This window comes from Macaca thibetana, chromosome 2 (assembly GCF_024542745.1).
Source record: "Macaca thibetana thibetana isolate TM-01 chromosome 2, ASM2454274v1, whole genome shotgun sequence".
NCBI classification, from domain to species: domain Eukaryota; kingdom Metazoa; phylum Chordata; class Mammalia; order Primates; family Cercopithecidae; genus Macaca; species Macaca thibetana.
The window spans coordinates 39,072,555-39,094,254 of record NC_065579.1 but is presented as its reverse complement, the minus strand read 5'-3'; the positions used below and the strand labels follow the sequence as shown (position 1 = coordinate 39,094,254).

The 21,700-nt window shown below is 36.1% G+C and overlaps 1 protein-coding gene across 6 annotated transcripts in view; it reads left to right on the top strand.

Annotated features, from left to right (window-relative positions):
- STAG1 (stromal antigen 1) overlaps positions 1 to 21,700 on the top strand; it is a 398,006-nt gene that overhangs the window by 222,330 nt on the left and 153,976 nt on the right. For 5 of the 6 annotated variants that reach the window (XM_050779584.1, XM_050779585.1, XM_050779588.1 and 2 more), the window contains 2 exons: positions 2,868 to 3,072; positions 21,516 to 21,667. In XM_050779584.1, coding sequence (XP_050635541.1) covers positions 2,868 to 3,072; positions 21,516 to 21,667 — 357 coding nt within the window. Of the gene's footprint in view, positions 1 to 2,867; positions 3,073 to 3,116; positions 6,014 to 21,515; positions 21,668 to 21,700 lie in introns of those variants that run through there. The other variant, XM_050779590.1, reaches the window with a different exon arrangement.

Below are 21,700 nucleotides of genomic sequence, written 5' to 3'. Positions count from 1 at the left end.
AGTTTAACTATGCTTTGTGAGCCACCAAGGGGCCTCCTCAGCTTTCCGGTCTCTCCTTTCTGTAGCAGCCAACCTCTGCGTTGTCTGTGGTTGGCGTTCAGTGGGGGCTTCTGCCCTTCTTTCTTCTTCTTCTTTTTAAATATATAAATAGTGCTTTATTGATAAAAGGTTAGTTTAAATGGATGCAAAATTGCTGTGTAAAATAAGTGTTTTCAAAATACATTTCTATGGGTAGAGACTATCTTTTAGTAAAAGAGAAGTTATATATTATCAAAAATACGTATTTAGCTTTGGGTAGTAAAACAAAAGGGGATTAGAAGTGTAGCAGTGTGGGCCCTTCCTCCCTGCATAGCTGTTACCAGGAGGCAGCGTGCCTGAAGTAGTACTTTCACTCAAACATACACAGGGCTTACATTAATCACTTGCAGATGCTTTTTTTCTTTTCTTATTAAACATCAAAAACTCAAATAATGGGCTCTGCATGGATGTACTCTGAAGTCATGGAACACTTTTTCTTAGTTACCTTCACATAGTAAGCCATAACATACAGTTTTTGGCTATTCCTAATTAAGCAACAGTGAAGGGTTCTGCCCCTCTTTTAATACTGGCAAACCTCTGCTTAGTATTGGTATAGGATTCACATCTCAGGACATTGTTTTGTCTCCTTCTTTCCCCCCAAGTAGAGGGTGTTTTCTTCTACTCTTCTCTCAGCTGCAGTGGGTCTTTGCTGTGCGTTGGGGATGACTCCATTTCTTAATCCTCTTCCTACCAGATTGAGGCTACTTTATAGAAGAGAAGGGTCTAGAGAAGTGAACCAGACATTTTGCCTTTACCCCGAGAAGTTCAGGATTACCCCCTGTAGACCTGCATTAACAAGAAAGGTGTTCTTGGTTTTTCTGCCCTGTCCCCAGGCTTTGTTGTGAGTACCTGGTACCTGGTTGAGTCCTGTGGAATATAGTTTTTTGTGTTTTTTTGTTTGTTTGCTTGTTTGTTTGTGTTTGTTTTTGAGACAGGGTTTCTCTCTCTCCTAGGCTAGGCTTCACTAGCGACCACCAGTTGTACCATAATCATTTACTAAATAATTCATCTTTCTTCACTGCTCATAATTCTTCTCCAACAGTAGGAATGCATTTGTCTCTGAGTAACAGAAAAGCTGACCAATAGTGGCTTAAAACTCCAAGGAGTTTGTCATGTAGAGTAAATGTGGGAGTAGACATCAAGGACCTAGACTTCTCCCATTTTTCTCTTCAACCATTCTTTATCCTCATACTGGTCCCTTCATGGTTGCAAGATGACTGAACATCCCACATCATGTATGCATTTCAGATGAGTGAAAAGCAGGAACAAAGGAATAAAGAGATCATAATATCCTATGTCATTCATTTTAAAAGGCTTTTCCAGAAGACTCATCTAGCAAATTACATTTTTTTCCCTCAGATATTTCTTACATATTTTCCAGGCTACTCATGTATCTCCTGTCAATTATTCTTCTCTTCAATTCATGAACTGAATTGTTTAATTAAGAAATCAAATATTTTAGTTCCTTAGGGGTTTTGTTTGTTTGTTGTACTACATTTGAATCTTTTGAAGTATGCTGCTTTTTCAGGTTTTCCGAAGTGCTGATTATTCTGCCTTCCCTGCCTTGCTTGATGTTGGGCCTGTTTAGGTAGTTTATTTTCTTTGTAGCTTCCCTTAGGCCCAGGTTCAGTTGTTGTGGATCACAAAATGGCTGATTCTCAGTTGGTATGAAATAAGAGGAACTCTACTATGGTGGAGTTTTGTGATATAAAAGCAGCAGGTAGGCTGCTGAGATACCTTTAGGAAGCATCTTCGCTTTCTAGTCTATGTAACTTCTCCAATCTATACTCACACTCCCAGTCATGGAGTGCTCCCTACCACTCATCTAACACCAACATTAACTTTCTTTTGGGGTTTTGACTCTGAGTCCAGTCTCTTCTAGTGTCTGCTTTTTGTTACCTGTTCTTGGGATCTGCTATTCCATATATCACACTGGTGCTCTTCCCTATGACTCCAGCAGAGCTCAAGGCCTCACTTATAAACAAATTTGCCTAGCAGCACTTTGTTCTAAAAAAGACAAAAAGCTACACATTGAGAATATTCAGGCAACCATGTTCACAGAATTCCTTATTCTCTGCCTTGTTAAATTCCATTTCTGTACTAAAGTGTCTTAGGATAGAGAGGGAAACCTTTAGCCAATTGGGTTGTACTCTTAAGTTTTGTATTTTAAACAAGATGACACAACCTGGTGATATCAAAAACTCAGATTGTTTTCTTAGAAAAGTTAATTAGTCCATTGTATGAAGTGGAATTAAAATCAAGTTCATAGTAAAATTTGAAGAAATTTGGTTGGAGTTTAGGATGTATAAGATCATTTTTGGACTTCCCAGTGAAATGCTTATACTTTTGAAATTATCACTTCTTAAAAATTCAATTTAAAACATTGAAAGATGTGATATGACGCAGGTATCATTATTACTTTGATCAAAATTCAAATGGCAATTATCCTTTCTAGTCTAAACTTCGAAAATTTTTTTTTACTATTTCAAATTATCTCAGCTAAGATCCAAATACAACAAACCAGACTATTATTTTCAATGGAAGGCTTAGAACGATAAAGTGGATGCTGTTTCTAAAATAGTAATTTTGAGTACTTTAAGAATTACTTAGTTGTGGCAGATCAAAACCAAATAAAGATGAAGCAATCAAATGTACTATGAAAGTCACCTATTTCTTTCTGTAATGACTTTGCAAAAAAGGGTTCCTATGTAGGTAGGAAGGGAAAAAAAAAGCTTTGATCAAACTGCTATAATATGACATGCTTAATATGTTCCTTTTCTCTCTTTTAGGACAGTGGTGATTATCCTCTTACCATGCCTGGACCTCAGTGGAAAAAATTTCGTTCAAACTTTTGTGAATTTATTGGAGTCCTGATTCGACAGTGTCAGTATAGCATAATTTATGATGAGTATATGATGGACACAGTAATCTCCCTTTTGACGGGTTTGTCAGACTCCCAGGTCAGAGCTTTTAGGCATACAAGTACCCTGGCTGGTAAGTAATCAACATTTTATTTCCTTTTCATTTAGTTTTGTTGAATATGTTTTATTCTGATTAAAAACTTAATGAGAATAAGATTTAATTAAAACTTTAATTAGAATAAAACTTTCATTTGAATAGTTTTTGTTAAAATTTATGCCTGTTTTGATAACTGGCATTTGATAACCTCAAGAATGAAAATTGAAATTTTCTGGCCAGTGTCATCAAATGGCTGTCTGAATGTTTAGTTACTAATGTACATCCTTATTTATAACTGAAGAAATTTTAAGAGACCACTAGGCCAAATTCTTTGGAAAACCCAAGTAATAATAGTTGAAATTCCAAATTTATTCTGTTTTTTTAATTACATAATTACATTGTTTTATTGCTCATTATTATTATAGATAAGTGGGTAAATACTTGTTTATATATTTGAAACAATTCCATCCATTAGGGCAACAAACATTCTTCTATTCCTAGTGCTATAATAACTTAAACATACTCAAATATTAACGTATTTAAAATCAGTGCTTAAGGTAGGCTGTAGATAATTTGAAGAACTAACAGATTAGTTTTCACTTTTGCTTTATTTTAGAAGTATCATGACAACTTGTCAACCAACTATATTCATTTTTTTCTTGACTTTCAGTAACGAGGTAATTTTCTTATTTTAGCAGTTCTATTTTTCCTTCACTGCTTTAACTGTGCCTACCTAAAATGACTATTTTTTTTCATTCATAATGGAGTGTGTGTGTATACTCGTTGAGTGTTCATAATTGTATGTTTAAATAATCCCAAAGTACATCTTTTTTAGTAGCAGTAACTTTGCCTATATTCATCTTACTTATTATCATGACAAACCAGATTTAGACTCATTAATTACATTTTATTTTGCATGTAATTTCTCGTTTATCTTATTTATTTAAAGCACTGTTCTTCAAACTTTAGCACACACCAGAATCACCTACAGAGCTTGTTGAAACAGATTGCTGGGCAAGAAGTTCCTAGGCAATGTTGTTGCTGGTGATTTGGGAACTACACATTGCAGATGTCTGCTTTAAAATTTTGTTTTTTTTGTTTTTTTTGTTTTTGGCTTAACCTGTTGCCCAAAGCCAATAAGATAATAATTGGAGTCATCTGTATGTTTTTACATTCTTTTTTCCCAATTCTCATTTTTCCCTTACTCAGTTAATTCATATTAACTAATATTAGTGTTTATTATTCTGTTGGTTACAGTCTGAACCAAATAAACATGAAGCACAGTTTGTTTTTTCTGAGAGTATTCTTTTCTCATTATTAGGAAGAGAAGGAGATATTTTACCCAATTTTATCTGTTTTCAAAATATTAAAAATATAATTTGTTGAAAAATACCTATGTAGAACATACATCAGATACAGTTTATACTGTGTTTTGAGAGTATCTTCTTAAAAAGTTACTGTAAAAATACTGTTTATTATTCAAACAGTTATATAATGTTATATATTTTTTTTCTAATTCCACAGCCTTTAATAGTATCCTCTGCATTTGGTCCTTGCTTTTTTTCTTTTCTTTCTGTTTTCTATTCCTTTTTATCTTACTTTCTTCTTTCTGTGCACAGTAATGCCCATTTACCTGGTTGTCACATGCATAGGAAATTCAGCAATTTGGAAAAAAAACAAAAAACAAAACTTAAAGTAGAAATTGCTTGTAAATAACCAATTTTGCTGTCATAAAAATTAACGAATTTACTTTGATACAGAAGTTATTATCTGGGTTTCCCAAGGCCAAGAGAGAAGGAGAAGCAACAAGTTAATTGAGGGCTGATAGTATTGTGAAATGACCGTTTAAAATAAGAAGACACAAAAATTAGTTTACAGATCTCCAGATAGAGCACAATCTTTGGCTTCTCTGTAGGGGCAAGCTACCTTTCTTTAATCTAGAAACTTGTGTGCATTCTGTTTAAAAGATTAATTGTATGCCATTTAAGAACATAAGAGGAGTGCTGTATTATAGAAATATGCACAATATTTTGACTCTTAAAACATTGTTTTGTGAACAATGTACTTTAAGTCATTTGCATTTGTCCTTCACTGCCATGTAAATGCAGTATTACTGTATTTTACTGCCTTTATGATGGTCCATTTCAGTTCTCCTTTTCATTTGTTCATTTTTAGTAACTTTCATTGTATTGTTTTCTCTACACTTATCTCTTTGGTTATCTCCATCTGCTAATCTTATATATGTTTAAATATATTTTCATTATGGCTTTCTTCCTATTCCTTTTGAATTGAGTGTCTCCTGCTTCCCCCCATTGCCTTTCTGTGTCTCTTTTCCACAGTCCACCTGTGTTCATCATAACTTTTAAAACTACTTCATGAATGTGATTTTGTTTTCAGCTGTGTTCTTTTTATATTAATATCATCATGTAGCCTATTTAAATTTGAAATTATTTTCCAAAATCAGATATCGAAAAGCAAAGTAAACAACATATGTTTATACCAGATTTTCAAAGGATAAAACTGACTTTTCAGTTCTCTCAATTTACTTTAAAGTATTACTGTAATTCCCATGTGTCTACACTAATTAATGGTCATATCTTCCAAGGCTCATTTGTATAAAATGTGAGACATAGCAGTCACCTACCCTTCAACAAAGCACAGAGGGCTTGCTGAGAACTTAATTCCAGGCTGGACAACAGTTATCTATCTTTTCAAGGACATTTTGTTCTCATCTGTGCCCTCTTCTTATTTTTAATGGTATATGTACGAGGAATAGATTAAAAGATAATCATTTTTATTCACTTTGCAGGACAAGTCTTGGGGACTAGATAAAATGGGCAGGAACATTTAATCCTCTGCTTCAAAGACTATGTGCATGGACAGTTACAAGGCAGTTATGGCCAGATATGATTATCGGCTTTGGAATAAAATGCTCCTTGACATTGCTTATATCTTAGCTGAGAAGAGAGACCATCAGGTTAGTTATTTTGTAGGGTACAGATGTGATGAGTTCCAGAGCTTCATAAGTCATCAGAGTGGTCTTATCAGTAGTATTTTTAATCTGTTTTCCAAATACCCCATTTTCTTGTTATGAATTAAATATGTGTCCCTATTGTCAGTGTTTATGCATTGCATTTAATTGTATACTTTCACTACATTTTTATTAAAAGTTTTTTTTATCATTATGTAGTTCTTTATGTCTGTTTATTCCACATGCATAAGTATATTCTTATTTTTCCATTGGAGGTAAACTCTCTTTTTAGAATACATTTTACCATTAAATTGAAAGAGACTGTTAACAATTAAATTTTATATTTTATCCCTTCGTTGGAATTTTCAAACATACTGTCCTAGTTATTTGACCCATTTTAATAAAGAAGCTTTACATTAAAGTATAGTTTTTATTAACTATTGATCTTTATAACTAAGTGCCCTTATTTTTATTTGAAATAGCTATCTCAGTTGGACATAGTAGTACAGTTTGTGGATTTAATTTACGTAAGAAGCATTGTGTCATAATTATTTTGGTGGATTTACAGTCTGGAGACTGGGAACTTTTTTTTTCAAATTTGATGACATTTTTATTTTTTGAGGGAATATTTTCTTTTTAAGGTCAAAAATAGATAAGATTTTCTTTGTTTTACCACTTTGTTGTTTGGTATTATGAAGATAATTTTACTCTCAATTGCTTTTCAGGATTATGTTTATTTTTAGGCATTTGCTTTTAAAATGTACACCAATACTTTACAACTTGTTGACTTCAAATTTTTGTTAGAGGACAACATTCAGGATGAGTAATGTTGGTTAATGTTTTAATTTTTTGTTACTTTCTCACATAATTTTCTGTGATGTTACAAATATATTAATGCTGGCTACCTCTGACTTCTAAAGAGAAAATTCTAATTTGAACAAAGGGGAGTTAAAATACAAAATTTGTATTAATGATGACATGATGATTGATTCTATTCTCTTTTTTCCCTCCTAAAATGAATTTGGGAAAAAATTAGAAAATGTGGTCAAGATCATCACGAGGCCAGTCTTCATCAGTGCTTATCAATAAGTCACTCTCAGACTCCTGAGGGATAAACATTTCTTTATACCTTATGGTTGATTTTATAGTGACATATGGTTCATTATTGATTAACATTTCTTACAGAGTCACCATCTCCGGACTTTTCCTCTGAGGAAAGAAATGACATACGAAATTGCTTTAATTTATAATCAGAGGCTGAAAATAATTTTGCCTCAGAAAATTGAAGTCTTTTTATTTGGCCTTCAGTTGCTGAAACCATGTAATACTGTGGTTGATAGAATGGGTTCTGGAGTGACTGTCTGAATTCATATTTGTCTCTGCCTTTTACTAGTTGGATAACCTTGGACAAGTCCTTAACATAGCTGGTCTTACTCTCTTTATTTGCAAAGTGGGAAAGAAGAGATTAGGAGTGCTTGGGACAATGCTTGGCATTTAGTAAACTGCTGCTATTATTCTATTATTCTTTAATGACAAAAAAGGATAATAGTATTTACCAATATTTCCCTTCATTTATGGTTTTACTCAGAATTTATTGATTTGCTTATTCTGTTTTAATAAAAAGTAATAAGACATGGCAGACATGGGGGAAATCAGAAATAAACTAGTAGATAAACTTTCAAGAGCCACTGTTAAGAAAACGAACAGCTTGCATTTTCTTTTCTTTTGCTTTTTGTAATGCATGTTTATTTTCTGATTCTCACTCTGTTGCCCAGGCTGCAGTGCAGTGGCATCGTTTTATTTCACTGCAAACCCCACTTCCCAGGCTCAAGCAATCCTTCCACCTCAGCATCCCGAGTAGCTGGGACCACAGGTGCATACCACCACACTCGGCTAATTTTTTTGTAGTTTTTGTAGAGTTGGGATTTCACCATGTTGTTCACGGTCTCGAACTCCTGAACTCAAGCAGTTTGCATACCACGGCCTCTGAAAGTGCTGGGATTACTACCACACTCATCCTGCATTTTCATTTTACTTATCTTTGGCTCTCAGGACCCATATTCTGTTTATTAAATTCAATAATTATTTTATAATTTTTAACCACACAGATTATTTCTGGTTTCTGTGGTTAAGATGTGAAAATTTTAGGGCAATCTGGTATTATCAAAGAATAGACCATGTAGTATAAATAATTGCTCTTTTTGTATTTACATTTTTTATATTCATTTTTCAAAATTCTTCTAGAGTTTGACCTTTTCATTGCTTTGTACTTTTACTTTGTCTTTACTTTTTCACTGTTGTGGTTTTCACCTCTCCTCCAGATATAAAACCTTTATTCAATTTTCTAGGGTTTGTATACAATAGACCTCTGATGTTCTCATGGGATTAATGCCCAATAGTTGGCCAAATCTGTAAATACCACTGTATCATGTAGTTGTACCCATAAAATAAAGTATAACTTTAAAATGTGTTTACTTTTTTGAATCTGTATATTTAGGTCTAGAATAACTTTTGAAATTTTCTAACTAAAGAACTGTCATTTTTCTTAGATTATTCTCTTTTACATTCTATCATTGGTTCTGAAAATTAGCTTTCTTTTGGCAGCCAGTTTTTATAAAGAAACAAGGATTTTTAAAATTACTTTATAAGCATTACGTATCTTGAATTTATTAACTTGGTGACTTTGGACAAATTATGTAACTCCTTTGCCTTTCATCTCTATAGCATAGGTACTAATAGTCCTTTCTCACAGTAGTATTGGGAAGCTTAAATGAAATAATTTATCTTTTGTTTCCTGAGTCATATAGATGAAATAATGTATGTTAAATATGTAACATACATCAGTCACTCAGTAATTGTCTAATGTTGTTTTTTGTTGTTATTGTTGTTTTCGAGATGGAGTCTTGCTGTGTTGCCCAGGCTGGAGTGCAGTTGCACAATCTCAACTCACTGCAACCTCCCTCTCCTGATTCAAGCGATTCTCTTCCCTAAGCCTCCTGAGTAGCTGGGACCACAGGCATGCGCTATCACACCCGGCTAATTTTTGTATTTTTAGGAGAGATGGGGTTTCATCATGTTAACCAGGCTAGTCTCGATCTCCTGACCTCTGGCAATCCGCCCACCTCAGCCTCTCAAAGTGTTGGGATTACAGACTTGAGCAACCATGCCTAGCCCAATGTTGTGATTTTTTTAAATTATACTTTTTAAATTGTACTTTAAGTTCTAGAGTACGTGTGTACAACGTGCAGGTTTGTTACATAGGTATACATGTGCCATGTTGGTTTGCTGCACCCGTTAACTCGTCATTTACATTAGATATTTCTCCTAATGCTATCCCTCCCCCTGCCCCTGACCCCACGACAGGCCCCGGGGTGTGACATTCCCCGCCCTGTGTCCAAGTGTTCTCATTGTTCAGTTCCCACCTATGAGTGAGAACATGCGGTGTTTGGTTTTCTCTCCTTGTGGTAGTTTGCTCAGAATGATGGTTTCCAGCTGCATCCATGTCCCTGCAAAGGACATGAATTCATCCTTTTTTATGACTGCAAAGTATTCCATGGTTTATATGTGCCACATTTTCTTAATCCAGCCTATTATTGATGGACATTTGGGTTGGTTCCAAGTCTTTACTATTGTGAATGGTGCCACAATAAACATATGTGTGCGTGTGTCTTTATAGTAACATGATTTATAATCCTTTGGGTATATACCCAGTAATGGGATGGCTGGGTCAAATGGTGTTTCTAGTTGTGGATCCTTGAGGAATCGCCACACTGTCTTCCACAATGGTTGAACTAGTTTACACTCCTACCAGCAGTGTAAAAGCGTTCCTATGTCTCTACACCCCCTCTCTAGCATCTGTTGTTTCCCGACTTTTTAATGCTCGCCATTCTAACTGGTGTGAGATGGTATCTTATTGTGGTTTTGATTTGCATTTCTCTGATGGCCGGTGATGATGAGCATTTTTTCCTGTGTCTGTTGGCTGCATAAATGTGTTCTTTGAGAAGTGTCTCTTCATATCCTTGTGATTTTAATATAGAGAACAGCAAAGCTTATTTGGTTTGGTTATAAAGAGGGCAGTTAACTTGAAAAATTTTTGAACATATTTTTCGTTTTCGTATTGTACACTAGAATATTTTCAGTATATATAAAATTACATATACTACTTATAGAGAATTCAGAAAAAGAGAAAAGTACAAAAATAAAAATTCTCTATAATGGTCCCATCTTATGACTATACCATAACTTGTTGTTATTTTAAGTTTCTTTGTCATGTGTACTTGTGAAGCTTGTTTTATTTTTAAACAAGTGTTCTAATCAATTTTTTGACTTTTTTTGCTTTTAATTTTTTAAAATCATGCCTTATTTTCTAAAATTTATATGCTCTTTAATTATATTTCTGCTGTTTGAATTTTTTGTCTTTGTTTTTTAGATCCTCTATCATCTTTTGTTTTCTTCTTAATTTGTTCTCTCCTTTTTGTGTAGCATATTTTCTGATAGTTTCTTGAGAAAAAGGGAATTCGGGAAATATGTATTTGAGACTTTACATGCCTGAAAAATATGTTGTAGCTTCTTGCTTAATAGTTTGACCTAATATAAATTTCATAATTGAAAATTATTTTTCTAAGAATTTGTTTCTAGTTTCCAACATTGCCATTGAGAAGTCTAATGCTAATTTTAGACTTCTGGTTGTGATCCTGTTTCTTGTCTTTGGAAGCTTTGCGATTTTTTGTTTGTTTGTTTGTTTGTTAATGAAATTTCTTGATGGTATCCTGAAATTTTGTAATGATACACTGTTACGTATGTTTATTTTCCATTTCTTTGTCCTTTCTGTCCGTTGTATTACCTCGTGTTTATTAAACTTAATTTTGAGTATCCTTTTACATTTCTAAGAGTTCTTTCTTATTTTCCAAGTCATCTTTTTTTTTTTTGAGATGGAGTCTGGAGTACGGTGGCATGATCTCGGCTCACTATGACCTACGCCTCCTGGGTTCAAGGGATTCTCCCACCTCAACCTCCTGAGTAGCTGAGATTACAGGCATGTATCACCATGCCTGGCTAATTTTTGTAGTTTTAGTAGAGATATGGTTTCACCATTTTGGCCAGGTTGGTCTCAAACTCCTGACCTCAGGTGATCTGCCCGCCTCGGCCTCCCCAAAGTGCTGGGATTACAGGCGTGAGCCACAACACCTGGCCGAAGTCTCCCTTTTTTAAACATTCTATGTTTCGTAGGTACCTTTTCTTTGATGATATTAATTATTTCTCTGAGGTTTTCTTCTGCTCTCAGTCCTAACCTTTCTTCTTCTTATTCTCTGCTTTTTAAACTGTCTTTCATATTGGATATTTTCCTCAAATATGTGTTTCTTGGCTCTGTAGTCATTGTTGATAGTGAGATACTAAAAAGCTCAATGGCAGAGGGGTGTGTGTGTGTGCACCTCTGTCATGGTGGGACATTGACTCTGGCTTCCAGATTGGTGACATCACTATCGAGCAGTCTGGTGGTCAGTTAGTATTTTTTTTATAGACCCTCAAATGTTGGTAGTGATAATTGTCTTCCCTGGAGAAATTCAGCCTCTGCAGAAGGATCTTCCAGTCCACTTAAGCTTGACTGCTGTCTGCTCTTTTGGAGTTGGGTAGAATGAAGAAACACTCAGGGCATTCACACAAACCAAACATAATCACATGTATATGTCTAATGACTCTGGATTTCTGGTTTATTTTCTTGAGAAGATAAATGTCTGGACTTCCAAAATGAATGGTCATAAAGGAATTTCTTGACTGCCTGGCTTGGAGTAGAGAGTTGGGGATTTAATTGCTTATTATACAGACTTTGAGATGATATTCCTAGTTTCAGACCATAACACACTTCATCTTCTATGGAACCTACTACTTCTAATACCTGATGGTGTCTGGATTCTACCGAGCAAAATAGCTTATTTTTATTTTCGAGACAGGGTCTTGCTCTGTCACCCAGGCTGGGGTGCAATTGCATGATTACAACTCACTGCAGCCTCAACCTCCTGGGCTAAATTAATCCTCCTGCCTTAGCCTCTTGAAGCTGGGACTACAGGTATGTGCCACCACACCTGGCTAATTTTCCTTTTCTTTCTTTTTTTTTAATTTATTTTTTTATTATTTATTATTTTTTTTTTTTGTAGAGAAGAGGTTTTACTGTGTTGCCTAGTCTGGTTGAAATTCCTGGGCTCAAGCCTTCCTCCCACCTTGGCCTCCCAAAGTGCTGGGATTATAGGTATGCCCCCCACTGCACGCCCAGTGCTCATTTTTCTTAGAGATATGGTTGTCATGCTTTTTCTACCCTTTCTTTGATTTTTAATGGTCTCTGCTCATCCTCCTGCTGTCCATGTTCATATATTCTTATATTGTGGTTAGGGATTGCATGTTTTTTCTGAGTTTGTTGAATATGGATGAAAAGTGTTTTTTTAACTTTTATTTGACGTTCAGGGGTACATGTGCAGGTTTGTTATATAGGTAAGCTCATGTCACAGGGACTTGTACAGATTATTTTGTCACCCAGGTATTAAGCCTAGTACCCATTAGTTACATTTCCTGACTCTCTCGCTCCTCCAGACCTCCCACCTCTGTTAGACCCCACTGTCTGTTGTTTCTGTCTGTGTGTTCATGTGTTCTCATCATTTAGCTCCCACTTATAAGTGAGAACATGAGGTATTTGGTTTTCCTGCATTAGTTTGCTAAGGATAATGGCCTCCAGCTCCATCCATGTCCCTGCAAAAGACATGATCTTGTTTTTTATGGCTGCAGAGCCTTCCATGTTGTATATGGACCACATTTTCTTTAACCAGTCTACCATTGCTGGGCATTAAGATTGATTCCATGTCTTTACTATTATGCATAGTGCTGCAGTGAACATACGCATGCATGTGGCTTTATGATAGAATGATTTATATTCCTTTGAGTATTGTGTTAGTCTGTTTTCATACTGTTATAAAGAATTCCCCAAGACTGGGTAATTCATAAAGGCAAGAGATTTAATTGACACACAGTTCTGCATTGCTGGGGAAGCCTCAGGAAACTTAGAATCATGGCGGAAGGCAAAGGAGAAGCAGGCACATTCTTCACAGGGCAGCAGTATGGGAATGAGTGCAAGCAGGGGAAATGCCAGAGGCGTATAAAACCATCAGGTATCAGGCCAGGTGCAGTGGCTCATGCCTGCAATCCCAGCACTTTGGGAGGCCGAGACAGGTAGATTACTTCAGGTCAGGAGTTTGAGACTAGCCTGGCCAACATGATAAAACCCATCTCTACTAAAAATACAAAATTAGCCAGGCGTGGTGGTGTGTCCTGTAATCCCAGCTACAAGGCTGAGGCAGAAGAATCACTTGAACCTGGGAGGTGGAGGTTGCAGTGAGTCAAGATCTCACCACTGCACTCTAGCCTGGGTGATAGAGCAAGACTCCATCTCAAAAAGAAAAAATAAAAATAACCTAGCTGGACATGGTGGCGTGCACCTGTAATTCCAGCTACTCTGGAGGCTGAGGCAGAGAATCACTTGAACCCAGAGGGTGGAGGTTGCAGTGAGCTGAGATCGCACCACTGCACTCACAGCCTTAATGACACAGCGAGACTCCATCTCAAACACACACACACACACACACAGACACACACACACACACACACACACACACACATCCCATCAGATCTCGTGAGAACTCACTATCGGCTGGGTGCGATGGCTCGCACCTGTAATGCTAGCACTTTTAGAGGTCAAGGAGGGCAGATCATTCGAGACCAGCCTGGCCAACATGGTGAAAGCCCCGTCTCTACTAAAAATACAAAAATTAGCTGGGCTGTGGCGGGCACCTGTAATTTCAGCTACTAGGGAGGCTGGGAGGTGGGGGTTGCAGTGAGCCAAAATTGCACCACTGCACTCCCGTCTGGGCAACAGAACGAGACTCCTTCTCAAAAAGTAAAAAAAAATTCAAAGAACTCACTATCATGAGAACAGCATCTGGGAAACTGCCCCCATGATCCCAGTTACCTCTACCTGGTCCCACTTTGGCATGTGGGGCGATTATGGGGATTACAATACAAGGTAAGATTTGGGTGGAGACACAGAGCCAAACCATATCAGGCATATACCCAGTAATGGGATTGATGGGTCGAATGGTAGTTCTGTTTTTAGGTCTTTGTGGAACTGCCACACTGCTTTCCAGAAAAATGGTTTTTTAAGAGATAAATGGATTTGTTAAATCTGTATCATTTGGAAACTGGTAGTTTGTCATAAGATCCCTTTAAAAAAAAAAAAAGCATTGTAAAAATAAAGTACTATAATCACCTCTCTCTTAAAAAATCTAGTTTGTTCCACTATATCAGACGTATTTCCAGGGTGTATAATAATAGTTTTCAAAGATATAATAGGTGTAACTAAATATAAATGCAGTTTTTTACTTTTCATTTTTATGTTTAGCAAGACAGAAATGCGAATTGTTGGTTATTGATTAAAAAGGTCAATGTCCTCAGTCTTTGTTTTAGGCATCCCATTGCCTGTTGAACTCTCCTTTTGTTCCAGTGTTTTCTTCTGTGTTTCCACTCTACTGTTTTTTTAAATTGTGATTTTAAATACTTTGACACTATATTTTTAATGTTCTTCACACTCTTCATGTCCTCACTGCCTTTATTTTTCCCACTTAGATTTTATCATTCTTTATTATAATCACATCCTCCTTCATACCATCAACTTCCTTGTTTCTGTCTTCCTCTTTCATATTCTCTAGGAAAACCCCATATAACCATCTGTCCCATACCTGCACCGGAGCTGAAAATGGCTGGAGAAAAATACATACCATAAGGGCTGGGCTTTACGTTTTTTTCCAAGTGGTTCCTTAATGCTGCCTAGCAATCCCCTTAGAGTATTATACTCCAGGGTTATTTCCACATCCTAACAAAATTGTTTTATACTTTCTCCTCAAAGCTACATTTCCTATCTAGTCTTCACATTTAGCTGATTATCTTGCCTGTTTAATCGGGATAGTTGAAAGAGAATCCTTCAGGGATTAAACCTACCTGTCTAGCTGCAGTTATACTCATATCCTCTATCCGTTTTCTTACTACAGTGGCCTGTAAGGCCAATCCCCTTGTATTTGTGCAGTGAATCTGACCCTTTTCACCTTCTGAAGACCTTTGTCTCTCAAGTTGTTCTCACTCTCATTACTTCAAAATTTACCCCTTTTATTAGATAACTGTTACTATTTTGCTAACATACTCTTAACAGCTCCCATCTTTTAGGAACCCTTTGTGTTCTCGGTTCCCTCAGAGAAACAGAACTAAGAGATATTCTTGCATCTCTCTCTGTCTCTCTCTGTCTCTGTCTCTTTCTCTTTGTCTCTCTGTCTCTCTCTTTGTCTCTCTCTCACACACACACACAGACACACACATTTCATTTCATTGATGTGGTTCAGCACAATTGTGGGAACTTGCAAATTGGAGATTTGTAGGGTAGTCCAACAAGCTGGAAATCAGGCAGGAGTCGTGCAGTCTTGAGTCTGAGATCTGTGGAGCAGGCTAGAAGCTCAGGATTTTATTTACTTATTTGTTTTAGAGACAGGATCTCACGCTGTCACCCACGCTGAAGTACAGTGGCACAGTCATAGCTCACTGCAATCTTGAACTCCTGCGTTTATGTAATCCTCCCACCTTGGCCTTCCCAGTAGCTGAAACTACAGGGGCAAGTCTCCATGATTGGGTAATTTTTAAATTTTTTATAGAGATGGAGTCTTGCTATGTTACCCAGGCTGGTCTTGAACTCCTGACGTCAAGTAATGCTGACCTCACATAATCCTTTCACCTCTGGCTCCCAAAGCTCTGGGATTACAGACGTGAGCCATTATGCTCAGCCTAGGACTTGATGTTGCAGCCTTGAGGCAAACATTTCCTCTCTAGAAAACTCTGTTTTTTCTCAAGTTTTCAACTGATTGCATGATACCCACTCACATTATTGAGGGTAATCTCCTTTATTTAAAGGAGATTGTAGATGTTAATCATACAAAATATCTACAAAATTATTTCAAGGTGATACCTGCGTTAGTGTTTGATTAAGTAGTGTTTGATTAAGTAATTGACCATGATAGTCTAGCCATGCCTGGACACATAAGACTGACCATTACACTGTACCTTGTTTCCTCACATCCCTCTAGCTTCAGTCTCATTTTTCTCCTTTTCTTTACAGCAAATCTCATAATTATTTATATTCACTCTCTCCACTCAGTCTTCTATTAGGTTTCTGTCTCTACCACTTCACTACCTCTCCTGTTGAGGTCAGCAGTTACCTTCTTATTGCCCAAATCAGTGAGCTGCTCCAGTTGTCATCTTTTTTTCCTTTGGAAAGACACAGCTACCTTTTTTTCTTTTTGGAACACCGTCTTCACTTGTTTTCTGGAATATCACATTGTCCTGGTGATTTTAGAAAGCTAAACTGCAAATACTGAATTATCTTGAGACTCAATCTTCAGACATTTTTTTTAATGCATTCACTCCTAATTGAATAAAGTGAAAACCAATTTCATAGACATTATTTTTATTTAAAAATATTGATGAAGAGGAAAATAATATAGTTACATGGTTTAAAATTCAGAGTATGCCAGGCGTTATGGTTCATCACTGTAATCCCAACACTTTGGCTGATGTGGGAGGATCACTTGAGGCCAGGAGTTCAAGACCAACCTGGGCAATATAGTGGGACCCTCATCTCTACAAAAAAAAAAAAATTTTTTTTTTTAATTAGCTGGGCATGGTGGTAGCTGTAGTCCCAGCTACTCAGGAGGCTGAGATGAGAGGATCACTTGAGCCTGGGAGATCGAGGCTGCAGGGAGCTGTGATTGCACCACTGTGCTCTATTCTGGTTGACAGAGCAAGACCTTGTCTCAAACAAAAAAAAAAAAAAAAAAAAAAAAAGTAAAATTTTATATGGTGAAATGTTACTCTTTCACTCCTGTCCCCGATCCTCAAATTAGCTTCCTTGAAGACAACCAAAGTTGCCAGTTCCTTACGTTTTTGCAAACATGTTATATGCAAATAATAGCAAATACACATGCAGTGAGAGGCAATAGGGTGTGGTGTTTAAGAGCTGGGACTATGGAGCAAGACTGCCTGTGGTCAAATTCTATCTCTGCCAGTTACTGTGTAACCATCAAGTCTTTTAGCTGATCTGTGCCTCAGTTTTCTCTTAATGTAAAAAGGGACTAATAATGATAGTACTTCCTTCGTAGATTTGTGAGTTGTATATGAATAAGTATGTTTATACTGCTTGCAAGAGTGACTGGCACGTAAAAATAAATAATACATTCTTTTGCACAAATGATAGCATATACACACTGTAAGGCTATTTTGTCTGTATTTTTCCATCAACAAATATCTTGGTGATCTTTTGTTTACAACACACAAATAATACCACCTTTTTCTAATTTCCATCTAGTTTTATGGTTCTGAATACCGGTATCTTTGGTAATGACTTCCAAATGTGTATCTACTAGACATTTCCACTTACATAACTAATAAAAATATTTCTAATTATCTTTGCCCTTTCTATTTATCTCATTTCCTTCATTGTAATCTAACAAATTCTTTCAGCGGTATTTTCTTTCCTTTTCTTTTTCTTTCTTTTTTTTTTTTTTTTTGAGATGGAGTCTTGCTGTATCTCACAGGCTAGAACACTGGGGTGCAGTGGTGCGATCTCAGCTCACTGCAGTCTCTACCTCAATCGCTAATCAAGCGATTCTCCTGCCTCAGCCTCCCAAGTAGCTGGGATTACTGGCGTGCATCAGCACATCTGGCAAATTTTTTTTTTTTTTTTGTATTTTTAGTAGAAGCGGGGTTTCACCATGTTGACCAGGCTGGTCTCGAACTCCTGACCTCCAGTGATCCACCCGCCTCAGCCTCCCAAAGTGCTGGGAGTACAGGCGTGAACCATCTCGCCCAACCTGGTATTTTCAAAATACACTTCATATCTAACATTTTCTCTCTACCTATTGCTGCCAACTTAATCTAACCCAGCATCATTTCACTGAGTTGCCAAAGGTGAAAAACTTAAGACTCATTGCAAACTTTGAGCAAAATATTTTCAGCTCTCCCTCACTGCTCCTATTTAGGTCTCCCTTCCAGTTTTACTCTCCTATACTCTGGTCACACATCAGTTTAAAGTCTAATTCAGGCTATTTCACATCACTCCACATTCTCTAGGAGATCTTACGCAGTTAGATTTAATTCACGAGCCCTAAGGAGAGGATAGGTTAACTGAATCCTAGTAACACTCTTATAATCTGGCCTCTTCCTTCCTTTTAAGTATCCTGTTCTGCCTCTAACTGCCTGTGTGCTCCAACCAGACTAAATATTATGCTCTATAGTGAATACCGTCCTCCCAATAGTTTACTTTATAACGGTTCCTGGAAAGCTGTTCTGCTGTGGAATCATGTGACCATTCCTTCACTTCATGCTCAAATGTCAAGGCCTCAGAGAGGCCTTCCCGAAAGACCATCTAAAATAGCACTCCCTTCACTTTCTAATTTAATTTTTACCACACTTTTTCTTTATAGCACTAATCCTTAACTGACGCGTTTTTTTATTTGCATATTATCTATTCATTTATTGTCTTCTTTTCCTCACTAGAATGTAAAAATCACAAAAGCAAGTAATTTGTTTTGTTCACTTACGTATCCTTATACTAGAACAGTGCTCAGTATATGCTGGATTGTTAGATGAATGAACAAGGATTTTAAATAGGTGCTTCTTTAGCTATGATGAATGGCCAGTTTTTAATTACAAATCTGTCACAACCTAGTACTTTTGTAAAATGCAGTGGAAATAGTATATATGTATGTATTAGTGTCATGCTATTAAAATCAACAGGCATTAAATTGTCAGATTGCTATAAAAATTTCTAAATGTTTTCAATTTTTTGCTTATAATGAACTTCTAATAAACTTGTTGTGGTCAGCACCTATTTGCAGACCATACTCTCAGTATCGCTGTACTAGAACATATTTACCATTTTATAGTCAGCAGTTAAAATGTGAAAGCTGAATGAAGGACGTATTCTTCTCCTTGCTAGACAAAAAGAAGCCACTTAAAAGCTGATGTCACATTATAATGGCTGAATTCCTGCAGGATTATTAACTTATAAAAAGGTTTTGTTAGTAGTACCAGGAAAATTTAATAATACCATTTCTATGCAGGGATAAGTCTTTTTCAGTGGACTCAATTAAAACATCATAATCTTCATTTTATGTCTATCGTTTAAGGTTTGTTTTTAATAGCTGTTTATGTGTTACTCAGTGAAGTCTCAGTTTTACAGGTTTAAAAATATTTTATCTCAGTAAACACTGCTATATTATACCTAATATGCTTCCGAAGATATATTGATCATTTTTTACATGTCTTGTCTGTTTTAGTTTGTTGATTACTGTTTATGTATCTGGGATGGAAGGAGAGTCATTAAATAATGACATTTGGAGTTTGGGATCTGGGTTCACAAGAAGATATATAGCTGAAAGTAAAAGCTATGAAGTTTTTAAAAAGCCGTGCCTCAGTTTCCACTGGTGAATTGCAACTAGGGTTGGTGTTAATTTTAATGCTTTTCAGCTCCTGGATCTTCAAGTCATTTTGCATTAGATATCTGAAGGTAGATACTAAATTAAGTTCCTTTGGGTGTCACTTCATATGCTCAGAACAAACACTGATAAACTAGTATTATCAACTTGAGTAGTTTGAATGCTCCTGATTCCTCTTGTCTTTGAGCTGTTCTCTTTCCTTATACAGTTTAATTTTACAAATTCTTTTAAACTTCCATAGTGTGGTCCAATATACTACTACTGGCAACACACAAAACTCAAAATCACTATCTTATATTTTGAAACACAAGACTATTTCTCAGTTTAGTGTTCGAGACACTATCACAGGGAAAGAAACATTTTGATTTAATGCATTTCTAATGAAAAAATCCTGAAAAATCCATTTCTGGTCACTAATTTAAATTTGTTTTTCAGGATTTTTTATTTTAATTTTTACATGTAATGGTCACTAACTTAAACATTTGTTTTTCAGATTTTTTATCTTACATTTTGGTTTAAAGATAGGAGCAATTATTTAATAACACAGAACTGATCAAAATGTAGATAGAGTTTCCGAATAACAAATTGAGTGTGCATGTAGATAGAAATACAGATACGGCATACATACATACATACATACATACATACATACATGTATTTAGAAAACATATATGTTTACATATGTAATTAAGAAAAAATAGGCCAGGCATGGTGGCTCATGCCTGTAATCCCAGCACTTTGGGAGGCTGAGGTGGGCGGATCACCTGAGGTTGAGAGTTCGAGGCCAGCCTGGCCAACATGGTGAAACCCTGTCTCTACTAAAAAATACAATAATTAGCTGGGTGTGGTGGTGCATGCCTGTAATCCCAGCTACTCGGGAGGCCGTGGCAGGAGAACCACTTGAACCCGGGAGGTGGAGGTTGCAGTGAGCCGAGATTGCGCCGTTGCACTCCAGCCTGGTCAACAAGAGCGAAACTCCACTTCAAAAAAAAAAAAAAAAGAAAATGAAAGTTTATAAACAGTGCATGCTTGCTTTTAATTATATGGGTATGTTTGCAGATAAATGAATCAGTTATTCTAAAACACTGAACAGTTCAATTTTTTAAATAACTGAATGTTTAGCCTAAAAGGAACAAAAAGGGGAAATTATTTAGCACTACAAACTCTCGTTCCTTTGCCTGTATTTCCTATATTCTCACTATCTCAGTAATGAAAACAAATATGAAAAGACGGAAGTTTGAGGTGTGTGTCATACCAGTTTGTCAGAGGATGTGAAAGAAATTTGAAAGTAATAAGATTTACAAATACAAGTGAACATTTAAAAGTACATTATCACTGTGGCTGGGGAGGATAGGTCAATTGGAAATTCACAAAGTACATTTTTAATGGACTTTTATGAGTTTGGTAGGATCAGTATGTTTTTCAGGTTTGGAGGTTGTGCAACTCTGAGGTGAGGAACAAAGGGAGAGGACCATATGTGGGGGTAAAGATCACAAATTGATTGTAAACATTTAAAACATCTAAGATACCTTTGACACATTTAAGTAAAGGTACTAAGGATGCATTTATATATACTCATATTTGATGATCAGAAGAGAGGTTTAGGCTTGATTAGTGTGCCTTTAATGTGTGTATTTTTAGGAGTGGGGGAAAGGAGTTGTTGAAGATACTACTAAATTGCTTTCTTCTGTTAGTTAGGATGAGGCTGTGTTTAAATGGAAAGTGTTAACAAGCCAAGCTGAGGTAGAGAAAATTATATTGCAGATGAGTTTATTTCTATACATTAGTTATCTTTTATTTAAACTAAAATTATGCCTGGATTGTAAAACAGAAATTCACTAGTTTCATTTCTTCATCCATTGACTTTATTTATAATCTTATATGGATAAAGTTTTGATTCATAAGTATTTTAATATTTCTTCATTTCATAGCCATGAAGCTCATGACTGCTCTGGTGAATGTTGCCTTAAACCTCAGTATTCATCAGGATAATACCCAGAGACAGTATGAAGCTGAGAGAAATAAAATGATTGGGAAGAGAGCCAATGAAAGGTTGGAGTTACTACTTCAGAAACGCAAAGAGGTAAGTTGGCAACTGATGATTTTATGTTCTGTA